General features: G+C 33.3%; 1 protein-coding gene across 4 annotated transcripts in view; it reads right to left on the reverse strand.

The window, feature by feature from the left end:
• UBE3A (ubiquitin protein ligase E3A) overlaps window positions 1-25,185 on the reverse strand; it is a 91,947-nt gene that overhangs the window by 13,592 nt on the left and 53,170 nt on the right. For all 4 annotated transcript variants that reach the window (XM_044231996.1, XM_044231994.1, XM_044231993.1 and 1 more), the window contains 6 exons: window positions 18,405-19,651; window positions 9,078-9,222; window positions 5,912-6,117; window positions 5,087-5,251; window positions 3,379-3,534; window positions 3,211-3,284 (listed from right to left, as the gene is read on the reverse strand). In XM_044231996.1, coding sequence (XP_044087931.1) covers window positions 3,211-3,284; window positions 3,379-3,534; window positions 5,087-5,251; window positions 5,912-6,117; window positions 9,078-9,222; window positions 18,405-19,651 — 1,993 coding nt within the window. The remainder of the gene's footprint in view (window positions 1-3,210; window positions 3,285-3,378; window positions 3,535-5,086; window positions 5,252-5,911; window positions 6,118-9,077; window positions 9,223-18,404; window positions 19,652-25,185) is intronic.

The following is a 25,185-nucleotide window of genomic DNA, read 5'->3' on the forward strand; positions in this document are numbered from 1 at the left end:
GAGGAGCGGGGGGGGGGGGGGGAATGTATCTTCAGGACCTGAGGCTGGCCCAGAGTTTTATATCTGACTTAACTAAAAACATGACCCACAAAAGGAAAAATCAAAGCTCAACAAAATTAAAAATCTCTGCCATGCAAAAGATTCTGTTAAGATGGAAAGATTAGCCACAAGAGTAGGAGAATGTATTTGCAAGCCACCCACCTCAAAAAGGACTAGAATATATGAAGAACTCAAAGTTCAACAATTAAATAAAAAACAGTTCACCAAAAACAATATACCGATGGCAAGTAAGTACACAAAAAGATATTCCTCATCGCTGACATCAAGCATAATTCAAATTACCACACAATAAGACATTACAACATACCTAGCAGAATGGATAAAGCTAACAATTTTGACACAACCAAAGGCTAGCAATGATATGGAGAAATTGAATCACTCGTATATTCCCCAGGGAAATGTAAAACGGTGCAGCAACTCTGGAAAACAGTTCAGCAGTTTCTTAAAAAACTAAACATGTACTTATCATATGACCTAGGACTGCACTCCTGAGCGTTTGTACCAGAGAAATGAAAACAGGTTCTCACAAAAATCTTTGCTTAAATGTTTAGTAGCTTTATTTCTAACAGCCAAATACTGACAACATCCAAGTGTCCTTTAACAGCTGAAAGGTTAAACTGAATATGGTCCATCTATGTCACAAAATACTATGCAGCAAAAAAAGGAATGAGCTATTGATACATGTAACAAAGTTGATGGATCTCAAGACAATCATGCTGGAAGAATATGAGCACACCTAAAAAAATACAAAAGGAACCCTTCTGGTGATGAAAGAGTTGTACACAATCATTATAATATTGGTTATGCAAATCTATGTAATGTGATGGAAATACACAGAAACACAAATACAAAAAAATAAGTGCGTGAAAAACTGATGAAATCTGACTATGGTCTATAGAGTGAACCAGTACCAATTTTCTGAATTTGATACTGTGCTACAGTAATGCAAAAAAGGTTACCATTGTGGGAAAGTGGATGAAGGGTACAGGGTACCAACCCGTACTTTATTATTTTTTTCCAAGATTTTATTTATTTGACAGAGAGGTGGTCAGGCACAGAGGGAGAGGGGGAAGCAGGCTCCCTGCCAAGAAGAGAGCCCAATGTGGGGCTTGATCCCAGGACTCTGGGTTCATGACCTGAGCCGAAGGCAAACACTTAACCGACTGAGGCACCCAGGTGCCCCTCCAACCTGTATTATAAAAGAAAAGTCCAACAAATCTATAGTTTTTTCAAAATAAAATTCTTAAAAAAAACCCCAAAACAAAATACCTTCCAACAAAGAAATGTCCAGGCCCAGATAGTGTCACTGGTGAATTTGAGCAAATATTTAAGAGAAAAAAATACCAATCTTATACAAGTATTTCTGAAAATGAGGAACAGTACTCCTTTCAACTCATTATGTAAGGGTAGCAAAAACCTGATGTGTATTAAAAAAAAAAAAAGGAAATTACAGGTCAATATTCCTCATGAATACAGACCAAAAAACCTTAACAAAATGTTAGTAAAATAAACAGAGCAACATATTTGTAAACTAAAAGGCCAAAGCTATGTTAGGCTTATCTAGAAATAAAAGGCTGACGCAGTACTGAAAAATAAAATGAAATTAATCGCATTAACTGTGAAGTGACGATAATCAAATGTGAATTTGACCAAGCCTTTTAAACAGAAACTATCAACTAAAAAGAAACTGTAGTCCCTGCCTCTCACCCAAAAACACTAATCCAAAAACACTAAGGAGGACCACTGAAAAAGATACTTCTAAGTCTCTCAGTAGTCAAATGAAATCAGGGAGAGCTTTATCAGCAACTGGAAAACATATACACAAAAACCTGCTTGAGAGTCAACATTTTCACACTTTATTTTTATTAATGCTAGACTTTTAAATGTTCACATTTTACATATAGTTACTTTTTGAATAATTCATTTTCATTAACCTTATTTGTGTTAAGTTGTACTAGAATTTTATTTTTAATATTAAAAACTGAAATATTTCTATTGGTATTTTATATTATACCAATGTCATACTACTAATTTTTAGTTGAAATGTATTAAATAGTTTCAAAGTTTTTTTATTCATTTCACTTCAATGAATCCTGACTAATTTAAATGAAATAAATACCAACCAAGATACCAATATTGCCAATTTCTTCCACGTATTATAATAACTATTCCAAGTCTTCAACTTCCTACTAGTTGTAGATCCTATTTAATGAATTAATATTTTCATATATATGTTGACAAAATAAGTTTGAATTTTGTTTAAAAAGATTTTTAGAATACCATTAAATGGTGAATGATCTGGAAGCTACTAAAACTCTTTTCACTTGCCTTTCAAATCACACTTCACATGTGATCTTAAGATACGTTATCAAGTAAGAATCTACGCTAGAAATAAAATTACCTTCACTCAAATATCTAACTTCAAATAAAATTACCTTCTAGAAATAAAAAAACCTTCAGCGACAACCTCCAGGAACTGAATGTTTGCATTTCTTCCACCTTATCCCACTAGGGGGCATCAAAAAAGCATCTTTGTCCCCTTTTACCAATCTCTACAAGGCAGGAAGAAACCTATGTCTTTTAAGACTGAATTGTGTAGTACAGAAAAGGAGACAGTACGGTAGGAAGGGCATTTGAAAGCAGAAAATATAGGGAATCTCTCCCTCTTGCTGAGAAAATCTGAGGCTCAGTTTCTTCAGGGGTAAAATACATACTAAAATGCATCTTGGCATGTGATTGTAACGATTAAGTAAAGTAACATTTCACACAAAAAGTGTTTCATATAGGGTGGAGAATAACATCTCACAAACACAGAATTCAAAAGAAAGGGGAATTATTCAGAGATGGTAGGTAGCTCTATTTTCTCATTTTCTAACCAGCAGTAAGCACATGTCAATCAGAATCACTAGGAATATTAGGTAATTTATATCCCAAATGCAGAAGAAAACATATGACTTACATAAAACACTTCATTCGAGAAATAAACCATACACTGGTGACTGTATTACAAATACATTTCTAATATTACAGATTGAGAATTTGTGAGTTTGCTTACTTGGTAAGTAATACCTAGAGAAATGAAATTCTAATGCATTAACTACACACCCCATTGACAAGTTAAATCTTTCTTTTAAGAATTAAGCACCTCACCTAATCAGAACAGAGTCCCTAGTATAGCCACCGTCATATTCCGTAGTTTCTTCTAGTGCTTGGAAATCTAGATTCTGAAAATTCAAGAAAATATGTCTTAATATATATACCATACCATTATAAAGAATAAATCAATTGGATATTTTTGTAGACACTTTGCTTTCTTACCCGGCTTCCACATATAAGCAATTCAATTTCCTCTGGTCTGAATAAATACTTTAAGGGAGACTCATTGGTCACCATATGAAAACCTCTCCGAAAGGCTTTGAATTGTTTTTCTACTGATTTATTGAGAATGTAGTCAGAATAGAGATTGACAAATTCCTGCAGAAAACATTAACCACAAAAACTTCTTATAATATGCTATACAAATAAAACACAACAAGATACTGGGCTGCATATCCTTTTGTTTTTATTTTCCCGAAGAACAATAATCAAGAATATTTTTAAAGATTCAAACCTTACACATAACAAAGGAAAATACAGGTATACCTCAGAGATATTGTGGATCTGGTTTCGGTCCACTGCGATGAAGTGAGTATTGCAATAAAGTTAAGTCAAATGAATTTTTTGGCTTCCCAGTGCATTTAAAAGTTATGATTATGTTATACTGTAGTTTATTAAGTTTGTAATGCAGAATACCTTAAAAAATGTACATTCCTTAATTTTAAAAATACATTGCAAAAAATGCTAAGCATCATTTGAGGTTTGAGTCATAATCACTGAGCACAAATCATAACAAATGTAACAATGACGAAAAAGTTTGAAAAGTCTGAATTACCCAAGTGTGACACAGAGACTCAGAGTGAGCAAATGCTGTTTGAAAATGGTGCTGACAGACTTGCTCAAGACAGGGTTGCCATAAACCTTCTAATTTATGGGAAAAAAAAAAAAAAGCAAGATCTGCAAAGTGCAATAAAGTACAGTAAAATAAGGTATGCCTGCAACTTTAACAATTTCACAGCTCTCTGCAATAGCCAATACTGAACTATAAAAAGGCCATGTACATAAACTAAATATACATATAAGTTTCAATTTTGGTATTATATTAAGCAAGACTGAATATAAAAGCTGGACCTCAGTACAATTTTGAAATCCCTCAACCAGGTGTGCAAACACAGAGACATTTAAATTGTATACATCTATTTATAAAAGCTAACAATGCAATGTACCTGATTTGAGCAAACCAGGAAGCCTCATGCTGTCTATGCTACAATATTTGAGAAGGGGCCTACTGTATCCAGTTCAGCAAAAATGCTGGTGTTTTACTTGATACATAAGCTACTGTATCAAATCATAAAAGGTAAATGCACTTTGTATCCTAACTTGGAGAATATTTTATCAAAAATTATGCTGTTACAAACAATTTTTTTAAGGCTTACTATTTATTATCTTAATTTTCCTGTCATGTTCTGGATTATTCCCAATTTCCGAATGGATACAAAAAACCTATCTGATTCAACACTTTTCACTAGCATATTTAAGTCACATATATATGTGTATAAACTGAAGATAATGATCACTTGTTGGGAGAGAAGGATCTTAATCATGATGTCCCTGTTCCCTCTCCCATGTGGAGTCTAGTATCAGAAACACACTATTTCTTGCTTTTTTTACAGCCATACTATTTCATTCACTATCTCCTACTCCTGCCCTCTCTCTTAGAAAGGGCTTTAGTGCCCAACTACAGGCTCTCATACCAGCTTATATTCAAGATTTAGGAAATGAGCTATTTCATTTACAGGAAGTTGATTACTTGATTTCTTGAGTTTTTGTATGAAGTATTTGCTACCTCTTTAAAAATTACAAGCACATATGCTTTAAAACTCTGTTAATAAAGAGACAAAGACAATGATGGTATTAAAACACTTATTACCTTCCTGTTTTCATTCGTAATTGGAATTTTATCACCATTTTCCTTTAGATCATACATCATGGGATTACCAAAGAGGTCTGTCTGAGATATCTGGAAAGTGATCATCATGTCATCTTCCACATTTCCTTCATATTCCAATAAATCTTTTAAACTCTGATATAGGACCTAACAACCAGAAATGAAAAATTAGGGTTACCACAGTACTATAAAATAAGTTGTATCCTTCTTCTAGGGAAGAAAAAAATAAATAAATAAAAACAAAAAACCTGACAGAACTAAAGTACAGAAAGCATTTTCTCTGTCCCCCAAATAGTTTATGATACAGAAAGACTGACAGACACTGATCTAATTCTCTGCTGAGAAAACCAGAGCATCAATTTAGCAATGGATTTTACACTATACTCTATGAGAGAACCTCAGAGGTTTCTCACAGTAAGGGAGGGGGTAGAGACAGAAACAGATATACTAACTGTAGCCACCAAACCCCCTCTCCAGAGCAACTCTGATTTCACCTGGCAATCTCATGTGGCTTCATTAAAAAACAAAAAACAAAAAAGACCTAAAACCCCAAATCCTAAATGACATGTTAGAACAAAACTCTTTCCTACAGAATCAATCCTACAAAACTTGCCTGCTGACAGTTATATTTCCCCTTTGAATTTTTAAGTGTTCATGGTACTTCAACAGATTAAAATGACTTTATCTCACTAGGTATAAATATTAATAAAAATGATTTCAAACGAAAACTAATTTTTTAACATAAATTAAACTTTAGTTTTGCTTTTAAATAAAATCTGAACATAAAATAAAAAATTACAGACTTACAGGGTGAGAATCTCCTAGGTCACGAAAAGTTCCTTTTTTCCCCATTAGCTTCCTGTAGACAACCATGGGAAAATGTACATCCAGTATACAGTTATTGTAAATAGCCAGACCCAGCACTATGCCAATCAGAGTGAACTGACCCTCAGTTTCAAAAGAGGATGGATTAAACCAAAATAATTTTGTAGATTCATCATATGTGAACATACCTATAAAAAATAATTTTAAAAAATACATTACTTTTATATTTTATTAAAGACTGATGAATACAAATATAAATATAAAATAATTACACAAACTTATATGTAGTAAGTGTACAAAGTTTTTTCTCTATTACATTAACACTTGAAAGACCAAAGCTCATCCATTATTGTTATAAATTGTGGCAAATGGTATTATGTCATTTTAAGAAGCCATGGAAACAAAACAGTAAGAAATTCTGGCTGCATTTTCCAAGAAGGTAGGGAAAATGTTCATTAAAGTTCTCTAATTGTCTACTAATAGATTACGAATTGTCTACTAATACAAACAATAACTTAATTTGTATTGATATTTTATCCACTGAATAGTTGAATATAAATGTAAAACCAAAAGGAAAAAAAAAAGCTTTATTAAAACATTTTTAATCTACATGTGCTGATTTCAAAATATAGTTTTGAATTTCATCAAAGAAGTTTTTGTTTTTTGAAAAGTGCAATGATCCCATGAGGTTTTTTTAGCACCTTTCAAACAAAGTCAGATGAAGCCACGTATAGAAGCTTAAATAAGTTTGATGAACTTAGACTATATCCAAAACCCAAAGCTATTTAATACACACATTAATTGTGAGCCAATAAATAAAACAAAAGTAGTTTGCATTCATAGTCTTATTTCAATTTTACATGGTCTTCGTGATTCAAAACCCAAGCTTAGAAATCTTTTTGTATCATTCATTTTAAAAACTAGGAATGTTTCATTTTACCTATCTGAATACCATTACTAAAGCAGAATTATCTTCTTCCCTTTAGACAAAGAGTATCTAAGCAAAAGGTTACATGGTATTTTATGAATTTATGACTTTTCTCACTTTGCTAAAATGTCTTTCAATTGCTACTGTGCAACTGAATGAAAATATCTTAAGAATTAGGTCTGAGAGGCGCCCGCATGGCTCAGTCCATTAAGAGACTGCCTTAGGCTCAGGTCATGATCCCAGAGTCCTGGGATCAAGCCCCACACAGGGTTCTCTACTCGGCAGGGAGCTTGCTTCCCCCTCTCACACTCCCCTTGCTTGTACTTCCTTGCTCTCCGTTTCTCTGTCAAATAAAATCTTAAGAAATTTAAAAGAACAAAACAAAACCCCCCCAAAAAAACAACAAACAAAAAAAACTTAGTTCTGAAAAAAGGGGCAACATCCAAAAGCACAAACTTGAGAAATCAGTATGACACATAAATACATTCATTTATATGATTTTTAAACGTTTTAAAAGTTTTTTTATTTTTATATTAGTTTAAGTTCAATACAAAAGGAACTGTAAAATGTTCCCTGGATCATCAAAGTATAAAGTAAGCTAGGATATTTTTGCAATGACATTAATGTTCATGAAATAAAAGTGAAAATTATCCAATTCTCACCTGAATTTCAGTTTAGATCCAAACTTTTTTTAATCAAGAACAGTAAAAAATAATTACAGTTAATAAATAAATTTGATGAAATATCACAAATGTATGTCCTTGGTCTCAAGAGCAATAAACTACAAATGAATCAGAATATAAATTATAGAGGCCATTACTCTCATCTGTGTTATGAAAGATTATAATTTTAAGGTTCAAAGTGATTCCATCTTGGGCATATTTTTGCCAGTCCCTGGAAGAAATGCACCATAAAAAGTGGCTCTTCTAAAATATTCATTTCTGATAGTTTTAACTACTATCATTTCAATTACCTTACTATCAAGTGGAACTATTAAATATTGTGTTTTTCTCTTGAAAGTATTTCTGCATATAATGTTAGCATGCTTTACAGCTGATGTTTAACAAGTCGAAACACAAAGGAACCCAGAGCTAAGGTTTACCAAACCTAAGAAGATCACAAATTAATTTTCTTCCACAAAAAAGGCATGGTTTTAGGTGTCTTGATTTACTTTGAGCAAATTATGTGGAAATTACATAGGCTTCTGATTAATAAACGTTAGCTAAAGTAGTCTTAACTGTAAATATGTCATGAACACAAATGTCTACTTCCACTTACAAGTATGTATATATATTACCAACTAAGAACAGAAAAGTCAATTCAATTTACATACTGAGAATCAACAAGCTCAATTTTCAAAGCTTAATGGAAATGATATATGCATTATTCTATGTCACATTCTTCACAACTCTGACAGTACATTTAATGGAATTCTTTTCCTGTAACTGTCATGCATTCAGTTTTAAAAATAAGCAAACCTAGTAACCAAGTTAGTGGTTGTATTACAGAACTACACAGTCCTATACTATACAGTTCAGAACTACACAGTTAAGAATACAATCCAAGAGCTGCAGTCTTTTACCAGCTCTACTTTACCCACTTTTATCAGTAAAACTCAAATCCTTCACTTTCAGACTGACATATACAGATCAATTTTTCCCAAACTGTTCAATAAAAAAGATTTCTGGGAGGCAAATGTGGGGTGGGAAAGAGTTCTGGAGTTTAAAGAGTTTGGGAAAACAATGTAATATTACGCCCCATGAAATCCTGTAGCAAATAAAACCTAACTAATTTGATACCAGTCAGGGTTTCCAAACTTTGAGCATGATAAACCTGTGAGACAGTCTCAATATTCTTCAGACCACTGTTTGACATTCTTATTTCAGAAATGCTGTGAGTTTGACAAATGTTTAGAATTAAAAGAGCAAGAAATCTTCCAGTTGTTCTAATGTACCATTCTAAAGTGTTTTCAGTTTATTTAACTATGAGATAATGTCCTGTAGTAAAGTATTTGGCTAAGTAATCTAAATAAGAACTTGAGTAAATGAGTGATACAAATCAGTACCACAAACCCACAAGTTCAGTCATTAACCGTGACTCTAGGAAATCCATATCAAAACCTATTACTGTTCTTTGTAACTGAGAATATTTATAAACCCTCGTAAATAAACCTTTAATTCAAAAGATATGACATCATGATCACATCACTGAGATATTTACCAATATCTGGATTGAAGATTTCCTCCACAACCAGCTGAAAAAATTCTTTGGAAACACCTCCCTCATCAACTCCTTGTTCTCCTTCAAATTCCACATACAACTGTTTCTTCAAGTCTGCAGGATTTTCCATAGCGATCATCTCTAGCTAATGAGTGAAAAGATAAAGTAAAAGAATATGACTGCCAGTTTAAGAATGAAAGCAAAATAAAAATAAGGAGAAGCAAAAAATAAAAACCAGGAGTAGGGCTATGGAGCAAATAAAAAATACTGACTTTTGGTCCGTTTTAAATGGAAACAGGAAGCAAACTGGTAAAAAGCCAGTAAAGGCCAAGATTCAGTCTCACAGATATTAGAAAAAAATAGGACAGTAAAGAAACCAGCATAGATCTATAAAAGGTTACTTTCTAACTACGGATTTGTTATGAAATTAACATAAACTAGAAAATTAAAAAAGTTTTTTTTTGTTACTTCTGTATAACAAACCTGGGTTGTAAGGTTAGGAAGTGAAAAGAAGTCTTGACAGCCAAATACATATGAGACTACTCAAACTAAATAATTTCAACAAAAACAATGGAGTATAAAAGTTTGGCTTCAAATTTGTTGACTAATAGTTCTTTATGTTTAATAGAACAGAAACTAAGAAAACAATTTCAATTAAGAGAAAAAAACACCCTGAATAAATAGGGAAACAATTTATGGTCTCTTATAGTACTTAGTATAAATTGCCACTTCTTAGTTGATCACAGCACATCTCATATATACACTTTTTTTTGGAAGCAGATGAGACATACGCTTGCTCATATCCTTACTCCTTATTTCTTACTAAGAAGATATCAAACCTTAGTATCTAGCATTTTTTAACTATAAATCCTTACCAGATACTTCTTTGAATTTACAGAATAATATACATAGTAACTGATCTCAGTCATTAAGAAATTAATGTGAAAATCCATACTAGATTCTAATGTGAAATTATACTGCATTTTTTTTAATGTATCTGAGATTTACCAACAGCTTGCCTGACTGTTCACCCGTCTTATTTGCTACACTGACTTTAAATGCCGTTTGGCTGTTAAAATATTTTTAAATTTGCCAAAACAGAATATTTAATAAGGGTGTTCAAGTAACTGCAACTATTCCAACTAGAATTTTAAAAATGGTTTTGAGTAATTCAAACATCAACAAAGTAACTTTACTACAGTCCTAAAGTAATGACTTTAGGTAACAGCACTAGTTTGAACATTCTAGCATGTCTATAAAAAATAAAATAAAATTTCCTAGTCCTAAATCACGCCAGTTGTCCTCAATCAATGTTTTTCAAACAGCCAATTGAAACTCCCTAGTGAGTAGCCTAGTCTGTTCATTTAGCAGTATAAAACCAACAATGGGAGGAAAAACTCAGAACATATTCCACATAGTAATGGCATCTACTGTTCTCTGAAATTTCTATTTCAATTACATGTAGAGACAGATATGCACGTGTACACCTAATGCTATGCAAAATACCTTACTTGGGACTCAGTCAAAAACATTTTAAGAACAAAGGCTTAAATGATCTCTTAGATACCTTCAACTTTTGGATTCTATAATTCTGTGAATTTTGGATCTTTAGCTTCAAGTAATGTGCTGCACAACAGTGATCTTTAATATTTACAAAATCATTTTTATGCAAAGTTATACTAGGGTAACTTATTTTTGAGACAGAGTGTAGTGGAGACTGAGACAGAATACTCTGTACTAGTTCCAACTATCGCTTAACTTAAAATTTAAATTTTAGCAAGCGACTCAGGTAAGCCTCAGTTTCCTCATCTGCAAAGAAAAAAAAGGAATAGTACTCTTCATACTGAAAGATGTGAAGGCTTAATAAAAATATATAGCAAAGAGTTCTAGAATGGGCAATATTAAGGAAACATATCATGTTGCAACCTTTTAAAACAACTTTGATTTCTGAACAAAAGATTCACAAAATTTGGTGTTATAGCCTTGTCCCAAGTTTTGAAAATAACCTTGGGGAAAAATAGTTCCAGTTGGAAACCTGTTTCAAGCCACAGAAAATAAAGAATGCTGAGAACTAAATTAGAATTATCAGCTCCAATGTGGTTTACCCATCACGCCAACATCCCATATTGCCATGGAACGCATTCCTAGTTTCCTTCTTCCAGTTCCCACCTGCCTAGGTGTTAAAGGAATATAAGTCAATGTTTATATATGCCCTTATAACACAAAGACAAACCTGCTTATATCAAAAGTATAATGCATTCCAAGGTGAAAAAAATTATCTGATATTTAAATTATGCTTCCTATAGTTCTTCCTCAGTAATATTCATAAATGAGAGCAGACTCCATTATCAATGTGACTGTATCTTTTAAAGGATTTGATGTTGTTTTTACAGAATTCTGAGACCATGTGCTGCAGTCTTAGCTCCACCAGAGACACTTAATATGACATTGAAACAAATTTATCTTCATTCTTAATATTAAATATTACTATCTGTCCGTCTCCAGAGTGCCAAAATAATTTAACGTCATGTTCTATAATTGTAATTGTAAACATATAGCTTTATCTTTTTTAGTTTCGTCTTTGAAATGAGAACACTATTTTAAGAAGAAATAAATAACATGTGAAACAGATGAATTCCCTGTACAACAATGCCTTATAGCACTAGTTTTTGTTGCTACTGTTACTTTAACTTGTATGGAAAATTTTTTCAGGCTTGCCTGAAAAATGAACAAACCAGACATGACAGAAAAAATATTCCAGTAAAAATAACACAACAATATATAGCACTTAATACCAGGGGACTATTCTAAGCACTTCACATACACCAATTCACTTCACTTTCACAACCTTATGTGGCCAGTAATTTCAAGCTCATTTTACAGATGAAGACCCCAAAGTAATAAGAGGTTCAATAACTTGCTTCCAGTATTAGTAAATGGTAGGACAGAGCTTGAATTGAGGCAGCAAGTTCTTAAATACTATGACTTCCTGTTCTCTGCAATGACTACCAAGTAACTTATTTTCTTCCTTGTGCTTTTCTATATTTTTAAGCATTTTTAAAAGAATAAACATCTATTTTAGAATCAGGATGTTAAATGCAAATATGTAAAAATAATGTTTTGAAAAACAGGTGGCAAATGAACTCTGCAGGCAAAAATTTCCCATTATTATCTATATTAGATTATCATTATCAGGTATATATTAAGGGGTTCTGGAATCCTTTTATCATTTATGTATACATGGGTAGCCTACCTTTAAATAACAATTTTTACTTTTAATTGTAACATAAAATTTACCAGTTATCATTTTGACAAAGGCCATTATGAAGTAACACACTGCATATATTTTATTTTTCTTAAAACAACCACTTCTGACCTATTGAATTGAACAGTAAAGGTGTTATCACTTTCTGTAATATATACATACCATTTAAAACAGAATTGTGACAATCAAAAGCTGTCCTGAATGCAGTAGGATATGTGGAAACTTAAAAGACTATGTCAGTGAACATTTATTCTGAAAAGGAGAATTTGTATGCATCCCTGAACGGAAATCACTTAGTATACAGACCTGTGTTTTTATATATAAAATTTCTTAAAGAAGGGTATATTAATTTAATATGGAGACTGGCAAAAGACAGATTTGGGGGGAAAAATAAACAAAAATAGACTGGACATAATGACATCTACCTCTTCCTTATAGGACTTCCTCTTCTTACTAAGACTCTTGATTTCATCAATTGTTGGATAAAACGATTTTCAATTTCTGAACTTTTAATTGGCCATGATGATGAAATCCTGGAGAGATCATTTTTAAAAAATTGATCTGGTATCAAAGCATTCCCAGAATACCTAGGTAGGATGACATCTTAATAATAAAAATATCATATTTGCCAGATTTACAAGAGTCAAAAGGAAAACCCCATCCTTTAAAATCTTACAGTATTCTGGGCTATTACTCATGATAAAGTCATCTTTATCCATAATTGAAAAAAATACCTTAATGGTAAAGATATTTAAGTAGTAGTAGTAGTAGTCACATAAAATAGACCTCCCTAATACTTAAGAAAACCTAGGATCTAGATCTAAGAATGGCTGGCTGAAGCAACTTCATTCAACTTTCTAGATTCTATGGTTAAACACTTTGTTTACCTTTAAGATACTGGCTACAATAGTATCTTTAGATTATCCAAATATATTTATTTTTTTTCAATTCTCTAAAACAGATGAAGGAAAGTTTTTTATATCTTACGCATAAAGTTTAGATGTTTGGCAACAGTCATATCATATAATTACATCTGCTTTTGAGACCAGGAACCCTGACTTCTACTTCCAATTCTGCCATTAATTTCTGTAGGCCAGAATTTCTTTTTTCTCGCATATAAAGCTAAGGAGTTTGACAAGTTTCATATTACAGGATCCCGAGAATCTAAGTAGATCTACTTAATTCTCTTAATCTCCTTTGAGAACATTAAATTATGCATGAAGTTCTTCATTTCATTTAGAATAAATTATAAGAAACAATAATGATCACTGCATTGAGCACAATACAGTGAATGTATAAGATACAATTAATCATACTCAGAGCAGCACAGGATAATCTTATTCTTAAAGAACTATCAGTCCTACTGTTTTTCTGAAAATAAATAAATTGGAAAAAAAAAACTATCGGTCAATTATTAAATTAAAAAATCGAGTTTTATTTCAATAATAACCAAGAGTATCTAACGAGGAAAATGGTGGGGACTAGGACAGATAGCACTGTTAGAGCCTAGAAAAAAAATGATTTTTTTAGAAGGGATTGAGCAGAACCAATTGGTAGTGGGGTTATTTATTTGTGTCTATCACTTTGATCAGTTCTAGTCCCTATTTCGGACTCTCCTATAGAGTTCTCCATTTCAGCCATTCCTTTCAGTCTTTAGATCCCTACAGAGAATTCTAGGATTCCCTGACTAATCTGAACCAAGTCACACACCAACGTCAATCCTTACTCTAAACCTGCTATTTTCATCATCCTCTCAAAGACTGCCAGTTTTCTAAATGTATAATTGTATATAAATATGGCCTCAATAAATACGTTATCTATAAACTATACGAAGAGCCATCTTTCCCAAATACTGGTTTGCAGTATGGCTTTATCAGAGTATCTGGGGGCACTACCAGAAATATAATTCCTAGGCTCTACAAGGAACTCCCAGTCTGAATCTCTAGATGGTAGAACCTTGGATTTTTTTTTTTTTTTAAACATATTTCCTGTTCAGATGTGAAGACAGTTTGGGGTATGTCACAGATGGCAATATTGTCTTCCATGATACTCCAGCCTCTACTAACATAATCTCTTAAAATAAAAAATAATGAAAATAAATGTTCAGACTCTTTTCCTTTGGAAATGCTTTGTCTAAGAAAAATGACAAATTATCTACTTTTAAAGAATACACAAATAGATAAATGTTATTAGTAAAATATAGTAAAAGCCTTGTCATGGTCTGGATTGTTAATTCAAGTGAGCTCATAAGTATCACTGTATTATTTTCTAAGAAATAACAACAACATAGAGTGAAAAGAAGTCCAGGGAGAAATATTCCAATAATGTGAAGTGTCCTTAAATGATTCTGAGACACCTACTTGTGAAAAGGCAACTTATATTTTACCATACTTCACTGATTCTAAAATTCATTTTTTTCCACATTTTAACATCTCTGAAATCAGGATATACCATAAAACTGGTAGCATCTCAAGACAACTGGCAGCATATTTTCCTACTACTGAAAGTGGTAAGAAAATAACCGTGTGTCCTACAATCAACAGTATCTAAGTTTCAATACACTAATTCTTCAGCTGTCATCAAAGACAACTCCTCTAGGGGCACCTGGGTGCAGCTGTCATCAAAAATAGTTCCTCAAGGGGCTCCTGGGTACAGCTGTCATCAAAGACAGTTCCCCTAGGGGCGCCTGGGTGGCAGAGCTGGTTGTGGATCCAACTCTTAGTCTGGGCTCAAGTCATGATCTCAAGCCCTGCATTGGGCTCTGCATGGAGTCCACTTGAGATTCTCTTTCCCTTCACCTCTGCCTGACCCACTCATGCTCTCTCTCTCTCATAAATAAGTAAATCTTTAAAACAAACAAAAACCCAGTTCCTCTGAAAACTCCAGTTAGAAAATAATTGGCTAGTGTGGTTTGAATTACATAGTACATGAAAGTGAGAAACACAGTTTTCTTTAAAAAAAAAAAAAACTGTAATTATTAACGGAAGGTACTACTCCTCCCTTTCCACTATGCCAGCCAGTCTTACGATTAGTAACTAAAAAATAAGACCTAACAGAAAACATACTCAAGTGTGTCATATATGTAGTCATTATTTTCTGGGCCTCATTTGTAGATGAATGAGTAGATGGAACTCCAAGGCTCCTTTTAGCTCTTAAAAGTCTACGATTCTGTAACCTTAATTATTCAAATATTAATACTGAGCTCCGCAAGTTTCTCATTTCCTCTTCTCTTCCCAATCCCACTCTGTAGTTCAAATTAGCTGGTCATAAAAAGTAGTCAATAAGTTTTTTTGCTTTTGTTTTTGGGTTTTTTTTTTTTTTTTGTCAAATTGTTACAGAAGAGTAAGAATAATAAAAAAGCAAAGTAGATCCTGAGGAATAAGATCCATCCATCAGTACTTTTGAGAGTTCAACTGAGAGGATGACCTAAAACTACTTTTTGTTATTAAAATACTAGACTTTATCATAATCACACCACTATGAATATTTTTTTTAAAAATAAGGAGTCTCAGGGCGCCTGGGTGGCTCAGTGTGTTAAAGCCTCTGCCTTCAGCTCAGGTCATGATCTCAGGGTCTTGGGATCCAGCCCCGCATCAGGCTCTGCTCAGCAGGGAGCCTGCTTTCCCCTCTCTCTGCCTGCCTCTCTGTCTACTTGTGATTTCTGTCAAATATTTAAAAAAAAAAAAAAAGTCTTAATTTTACTAACTCAAAGGCCTACTGTGATTTTTTTTCCCCTAACATTTTCACATTGTTACTTAAAAAAAAAAGAAAAAAGGAAAGAAGAGTAAAATTTGTTTAGTATGAGCATTTAGTATGAGCATTAGCACTAAGAAGATTCTCAGTGGTCCTAATTCATCTTTACATCTCTAATGATTAGCAAAGTGCCTCACACACAAGATTTCTGAGGCAAACTGCTTTTGTGGACTTGCAATATTCATGTACAGATATTATCTAGTGAATCCTGATTTAAAATTGGTCAAATTGTAATATTCAGGTTTGACAGAATTAAGAATTCACTTAAAAAAATAACAGTATAATTAAGAAGTTCAGAGTTCTACTCTTAAAACCCTCTTTTAAAAAAGACCTTATAAACCAAAATGTTTCCTCAAAATTCTAGATGATAAAAGAAATATACAACAAGTACTTAAACGTTTCTAAGTTCTTAGCCTTGCTTTACTAAGAGGGGGTGGTGGTGGGAAACGAGGCAGGGGAAGGAAAATAGGGTTGGGTAGATTTCTTAGCTGACGGCAGGTAAGGAAGGTAAACAATTCTCTTTATTTCTAACTGTGAGTTAATCTTATAAAGAGTAGTTTCATTGTTATTTTTTAAATTAGGCAAGGCATAGCTTTTACTGGAAATAGATGAAAGGATCCCAACCCAAGAAGCCAAATATAAAATGCATGGTCTTAGGATTTACAGTTCTGCTCTAACAATCGAAATTCAAAGACAGACCTCAATGTACTTTCCACAAAACATCACCCAACGTCCTTATATGATACCCCATCATTCTGCCGACCTACATAAAAGCTGCTGGCTGCCTGATGATTATATGAGTTATTTATGTAGCTCAAAACTACAAGAGTAAAATAAAAACACCAGAAAGCAAGCAATGATAATTTCTCCAAACAACTAATGCCTTTCTGCCTCTGTTGAAAAACTGCTTGAGTTGCCTAAGGCAGAATCTCTCAACACCAGAAATATATTTGGTGTTTTTAAAAACCAGTTAACAAACAGAAGAGGCACACAATCTCTGCAACTTTCAAATTTCTGATATATCAAACAACTTTTTCCATTGGTTTACAGTTTTATGAATACTCAGATTTAGACAAATCCATCCTAAAACTAAAATATACTTTAAAATAAGTATCACTATTTCCTAGTTGTGTCTTGCATTCTTATCTTTTATTAGTACAGAAGGTTGACTGTACCTTAATTTTACCTGACATCAAATTTTACTTTAAGTTGTTTAAAAACAAAACAAAACTAGTAATGATGGGTGTATGTAATATCATAAATAAAACTCTGTGGTAAAGGGGGTGGCCCCTGGCTGGTACAGCATGAGACTCTTCATCTTGGCGTTTTGACTTCTAACCCTATGTTGGGTGTAGAGATTACTTAAAAGTAAAACTTTTAAAGCACACACACACACACACACACACACACACACACACACAAATAATCTGTGATAAAGCACCCTAGGACAAATGAAAATTTTGGTACTTGATTGGCAACTGGTTTCTGTCTTCTGCCCAGGCCTGCATTCTTAAATGGGGGCACTAAAATTCTTACTTTTTGTGGAGGCAAGAAATTAACAAAAGGCAATCTGGAGAAACAGGAAGTTAAAAGGTTTGGAAGGTGGGTATTTGAGTTCCTTATATTCTCCCAGCTCAATCTCCCTGGATTGGGTTGATGATAAAAAGCACCATTAATTTCAAGATTCCTGGAGTTTCAACCAACTCAAAGATACATAAGTGGTAAGAAAATATCACAATAAGGCAGTGCTATACGAGGCATTCTAAGTGATCCAGCAGGAACTCTTACTAGCAGAATGTACCAAACTGCCCAGATCACTTCACCTTCAAGATAACTCTAAATTTTACATCATGGAATTTCTGGATACCACTTATTATTTTATGGTATGATTTTATTGTTTCACTCTTCCCAGTTAAGATTTGACATTCATACGTATTACTGGGTATCTCCATATTCCCCTTGTTCCTGTGCTTTGGTCCTTTCCCAACATCCACTTGTCTTCTGAACAGAGAAGAAATTTTTGGAGTTATTTGTCAATATTTGGAAAATCTATTCATTTTCAAATAAAGAGTGATCATTATTCAAGACAACCAATACTTTGTGGGACACATTCATAAATTTGGACAGGAACAACAAAAGAATAATATTTACAACTTATAATACAACAACATCCATATATTCCTATACGATATAATGCCGTATTTTTTTCCAAACAGTCACTATCAAGTGAATGCACTGAACTGTATTACAATCTCCCCAATATTAGGTATTTATTCTAGTACTAATTTTTAAGCATAAGCCCAACTTACCCGGACAAGTGCATCATCTATGATATGGTCACGTCTGACTTTGAGTCTCAAATACGGATTCAACTGCTGTCCTTGAACTAAGCTGTAGAGAACAGTGATTCTTCGTTCACTGTACATGCGAATTCTATTGTCATAATATAATCCCAAATTCTTTGTGACAGCATTCAATATAAAGGGACATGTCATGAAAGAGAATTTGTTCTCTGTTTCTACTTTGAAAAAAGTATAATCTTTATCCATTTCTAGAACATCATTCAGTGGTTCATTAATAAACTCTTCAAAAGGGATAAGTGGTTTTCGACAATCCAGAGTTTTAACACCAAGTTCAGTTTCCAGGGGGTCCACTCGAGGACCTTTCTTGTTTCTTCTTTCCTCTCCCAAAAGCTCCTGAAGTGTCAATTCACTGGACTCAGGGATGGGCTCTTCATCATCTTCTTCATTATGATTTGTGTCCACTTCCCCACCCACTACATTTGCATAGTAAACCATTTTCAAGCACTTTGAAGCAGCAACAATAGCATCATCATCATTCACTAGATTTCGACTGTTAAATTCATTGCTTATGACTTTGTAAGTAATAAGTTGCTGAAATGTTTCCATCATTCTACGAATCTGGTCTGCACTGTATTTAGACCACAGTCTAACCAATTTTCCTTGGGCTGCGAGGGGTAGCTTACTCATTGCTTTGCAAAATAAAGGCAAAGCCATTTCCAGATATTCAGGACTGTGGAGATTTCTATTCTCCATTACAATAATGAATAAATTCAGATAATTAGGATCTCGAGAGTATACATTGTGATACGTCAAGTCACATTCCACATTAGGTGACAAATATACAAGTGCATTGAGAAAAGCAGTTTCTATTTTTTCATTAGAGAGTAATCTGGTGTAGACCCTTCTAATGGCCTCAATATCCACAGACACATCATCAGGGCCTAATTTTTGTAAGTTGTTATCGCCTTGTGAACTATCAGTTATCCTTGAAGAAGATGCTTCTGAATCTTCTTCCATAGCAGCAGCAGAACATGCAGCTTTTTCCTTTTCATCTTCATCCTTGTCTTCATCCTTTCCTTGAAGAGATTTCAGTTCTTCCTTGGTGTGTTGTTTGACTTTCCGAAAGCTCTGTACCAATGCCTCAGCACTAGAAAAAACTCTTCCAATAACACGGATTAAAGGGGAATAATCCTCTCTCTCTCTACATAATTCAAGAATTTCATATACCGTCTCTTCTGTTAGGTAAGTCACATCTAAAAAATCAGAGAAAAAAAGGAGAACATTTATTTTTATAAGTATGTTTAGTTTGTCTTAAGTTCTAGTGCAAAGTAAAACAGCCATTTTGTACTCAATACCATTTATGACTTACAACTCTTTTAAAACATTTCTAATACTTAGACTCAACAAACAAAACAGATTTACTTATTTTTGTCAGTGAACTACTATAAGAGCCAACAACCTCACCCATTCTTTGTACATTCTTTCAATAATATGTAGCTTTTAATGAGCTCAAACTCTTTCACAATCACAGTGGAAATTAACATGCAGCTTTAACATGTAAATATGAACCAAGACAATCATGTGTTGATTTGATTCATCACAATACACCTCTTACAACCTTATTTTAGAGCAGAAACACATTCTTCTGAGAGGTTTCTTTCTTATTTCACTCTTCCCAAAAGACTGAGGAAAAGTCAAGAAAGGTTCTTTGAGCATCCTCTTTGGGAAACAGCCTTTGTCTTACTTTTATGTATCTTAAAATCAAACTGGTTCCTTCTGAGTCTTTTCAGTTTTTCCCAGCGTGGTCATTCCAAGGGTGATTGAGAAAAATTACTACACCATTTCTCAGAAGATCTCAAGCTGACAAACAATGCCATCTGTAGCCAGGAATCAGGTTGGAAGAAACAGGAAATAGTGACAAGAGTAATAAAAAATTGAGTGGTGGAAGGCAACTTAGAAGAAGACAAGTGAAAACAGATTACTATGTAGTCACCAAAATCTTTTTCCTCTCCTTTCTGGGCAGATTTAGATCATATCTCCCAGCTTTTCCAGGTTTTTGAGGTTAAGTGCTTCTTTCAGGCCAAGGCTTTTCCTTCTGGCTAAATGAGATGATGTTCCCAGGATGCTTGGGAAGCCATGTGCTGAAGATTTACAATGACACTACAGCAGCATTTCTGAATGATTATGTGATGTGGAACTTTGCCAACCTAGAATATCATGGCTATTGGAGGACCTAGAAATAAATTTCCACTTGTTTAATAAGCTAGTGCTCTTTCTGGTATATACTTAATATTGCAGTCTATTGATCTTTACTAATACAGAAAGAAGCTTTTCACCTTTCCCCACCTTGCCGTTAAAGTCTTTAAAATACCAGCAGACTGTCTAAATTATGCTTAATCCTTCTTGGTACTTTTCTGGTGCTAAAAATTTTATAGGTAAGATGAGCTGATTGGTTTTTTCACAGACTGCATTACCATCATTACCATTATTTTTGCAGTCTGTATTACTCAAATCCAAGGGAATTTTATTATGTTTTTCTATCACATCCATGAAAACCGCATGATCAAGAAACCACCCTTTGTAAGAGGCAAAAATGACAGGAGGCAATGAAAGGCTAGACCAAATATCAATTTATTACACATTTTCAGAGTTATACTAATGTTAACAAGTTGAAATTCCAATGAAATCACAGAAGAAACAAGAATGAAAAGAACATTTCAAGGATTTTTGAGATAAAAATCTCTGGAAGGAGGGACTACTACAGGGATGAAAGAGTCTATAGCAGTTTGCTGGTATGCATTTTACTTCCCTCTCACATCTGTCTTTAAATAGTAGCTTAGACCTCCATTATCACTTTTTTAAGTACTTTTATATTTGTTCTTTTTATATTTGCCAGGGAATACCCTTTTAAACAAAAACCAGATAAACATACGGCTCCAATTCTCTTCACCAACAAAATATAAATCTATACATACATCCTCTTGAAAGGAATGAAGAGTTAAGTTTGGAAATTATGGAATGCATAAGCATTCCACTCCCAAAAGGGAATGCCACTGAATGAAACACATTAGAACAAAAAAGGAAAACTCCATGTGTGTTCCTCTTATGCTTTGCTTACTTACACACACAAAAAAGAATTTTAACATGCTGTTTTCTAAAACTCCAAGTTGTCATCTTTTACTCAAATGTTAATTTAATTTCATCAGTTTCATATGAACTTTCATTAATATTTAACTCTTTCATAGAAAGCACTGAATACAGTGATTGAAGAGGAAAACCATATAAAACATTCCAACTCCAAGAGTAATAAATCTCAATGCTTGGAGACATCATACAATTGACAACTCACAGATTCAATACCTCAAATGATAAACTCCCTGGTACTTACCATGAGTTTCAATTTAAAAAAAGGAGGAAAAAACCCAACATTTTAAAAGTTAAAATTAGCTTAGCTCTGATGTACTCACTCTCATGATCTATTCTCAAAAGAAAAACAAACCAAAAAAAAAAAAACCCACCTTTCATTTTCTCACTTATAATCTGAGATAAGCTAAATAATCACAAAATCTCACCTTACCAAAGCTAAGAAATATAACTCAACAACACTATTTTTCTCTTATGACTTGCATGAATATCAGGCAACTGGGGATAAAATAAACTGTTTTAATATTCAAATAAGAACATAAATGATTACATTTCACAAGAAAATATAGAAATAAAAACATTCTGACCCTATAGTCAAACAACCTCATTAATAAAAAAGTAAAAATATCCTTTAAACATCAGATAATTGAATTTCATTTTACAAATCAACTGTAAAACCTATTCTAAAAGCTAAAGGAAGAATGAATGCTCTGAGCAAAGATAATTAACAACACTTTTAAAGTTCCATGTTACTTATATGTACATGTGTGCTTTTTGTGATCCCTAAGGACTATCACACATACCTGCTATTGCTCAAAGTATTCAAATGTTGGTCGACAGCTAAGCTAACCAATTACTAAAAGGATATGAAACCATTAATGATCGACCAAAGGACATAATTTTCAACTGATATAAAGATGTCTACATTCAATGCTGGATAGTACCCCAAAAGTTCTGTGTCCTGAGTTATCCTAGTTTAGTTCACATGAATATGGCAACTTATATTTTATACTGAGATTATTTATAACTCCAAATTAGAATTATTAATCATTCAGTATCTAAAAGGTGATCGTATGAAACTCTGGTCTTCCTCTAACTCTCTAATGTACCTGGGACAGACACTGTAGGCTGGCAAACTCCAAATCTACTCACCCCTCTTCTCTGACATGCAATCATATAACAGAAACTATAAAAACTAAACACTAGTATTGTAATCCTCATTTGTACCTGGGGGATGACATGTGGCACAGGTCTGCCAATTACCTAAATGGAAGTCCACTGATGCACTTTTGAAGGTTTCTTTTCCGGATAAACGGGGTCAAACATGATTAACATATTCTGAGTGCAACAGAATCTCCTAATTTTTTATTAATATATCAAATAAGCTAATAACATCTTCAAATTATTTAAGCATAAGCTATACATGTCTCTACAAATTATAAAATACTGTCCTTCAAATTAAAAAGTAAAAAGCAACATTTACTAATATTTCCAAGACCATTTTCCATAAGGCAGTACTATACAAGCCAATAAAAAAACACCCATCAAATTATGGAGGAAATAAGAATGGAGCACCCCAAATAGTCTCCACATTTTGAATAAAACTATTCAGATACATTATTTTACAGGAAAGAGAAAAAATGATATATTTTGTCTATTAATTTTATGGAGATTACATTTGTAAAATCTAGTACACTATAATAAAAGTCTAAATATACCAAGGAAGTGGCAGGCCTGTCAACAAATACTTAAATGAAGCACAGGATAATTTTAGAGGCACAGAGGTAATTCAATCTTCATTGTGACAAACGGACTCACATACATGTACTGTACAACATATAAAATTTCTCAATAAAATTTCTACCTCTTTCAATATTTGTTTCAAAAAGACAAAATACATACAAATGATCATTAAGTGAACAACTATAAAAGTTCAACCACAAAAATAACAGTTTACCACACCATGAATCTGATCTTCGGCCCCTGCTACCAGACTGTCAACACCTGTAGTTTCTTTTATGGGCTTTTTTAACTCTTTAAGAGTTAATCTTTAGATCTGTTCTATTACGATATGTAGATACCCCTGCTTTTTGAAAAATCCCACTAGGCAACTTCACTTATAGTAAGAAAGTTAAAAAGCAAAAACACGTTTAGTGTTTGTTTTACTAGAAGCCATTACAGAGGCAGAACATACCCTGAGGAGCAAGAGCAGCACTAACAATGCCCTTCCCCAGGAATTACACTCGGCATCTCAGCCTCAAGTCACCATAGCTTTTTTTTTTTTTTTTCAATTTATTTATTTTCAGAAAAACACTATTCATTATTTTGTCACCACACCCAGTGCTCCATGAAAGCCGTGCCCTCTATAATACCCACCACCTGGTACTCCACCCTCCCACCCCCCCACCCCTGGCCACTTCAAACCCCTCAGATTGTTTTTCAGAGTCCATAGTCACCATAGCTTTGAACTGTGTCTGTGGGCGTCTGTGTTTATCTCAATTCATTTTGTACATCCATTAGCAAGATGTGTCCTAAGGTATCAGAAAAACCTGAGAGAGGCTATTTTTTGGATAAGGGAACCTCAAATATTTTCTGTATAAATTAATGATAATTGCTTCTTCGCTGTGTATGCCATTTTGGCTCATGAAAGTTTCATAGGACTGCTCTACTTTCAGAGGACATCTTCAGCTAAACATCAGTAATCTCTTTCCAAAAAGTGTAAAATTGCTAACTGGGAGCTTATTTCCCATTATTTTAACTGGAAAAAAATTGTAACACCTTCTTACAAGAAAATGAAAACCCCCCCATTTCCTAAAATGTAACCAAAGTAGAGTAAATAACTATTATAAAGTAACGGTCTTGTTGGACATAAAACACTGTTTCCTAAATCACCAAATCATAAACTTAATAACAAAAAGTTATTTTTCATGAATCACATGCTGTATCTTAAGGGACAGCAACACTCTAGACCCAGACACCCTTTGCTGACATGTTGTTCAGAATACCTTCAAGTGATTCTGACATTCTACTAATTGCATATAAAATTTAACAATACTTTCCCTAGATAGTGTTTTGTTTAAAATATTAAACTGAATTTTTCAGACATAAATTAGTTTAAAAAACATTAGATACAAATATTCACAATGTTTATCAATAAAAAGAGATGTTCTACTGAGAAAATATTTAATGAAGAAACATTCCTATATGGGATATCTATGTATTTTGTAATATATGTATGTTCCTGAAAATAATCTACAAAATTTTACACTTAAAATTTTTATGCAAAAACAGAATTTGGGGCACACTAAACAATACATATGGAATTTTGTAAAGAGAACCAACAAATATAATTAACAATAAAAATGAAAGTACTAGTGTAGTTAATGCATTTTTAATTCCTCGTAGAAAAAAATACTACAGTAAGTAGGAAGTTAACAGAAAAAAGGGAGTAGGAGGATAGAGTAGCATACTGGAATAAAGTACAAGGAACTGCTAAATTACACAGACTTGAGTAAAAATAAGAAACAAAGACTCGGAATAACTACTCAATAAGCACCTATGATGAAGCACATAGCAAAAAGATGTGTCCATCCACCCTGTACTATAATCCCCTAATGCAGACTGCATTTAACTGCACCAGTGC

Source organism: Neovison vison, chromosome 13 (genome assembly GCF_020171115.1).
Source record: "Neovison vison isolate M4711 chromosome 13, ASM_NN_V1, whole genome shotgun sequence".
Lineage (NCBI taxonomy): Eukaryota > Metazoa > Chordata > Mammalia > Carnivora > Mustelidae > Neogale > Neogale vison.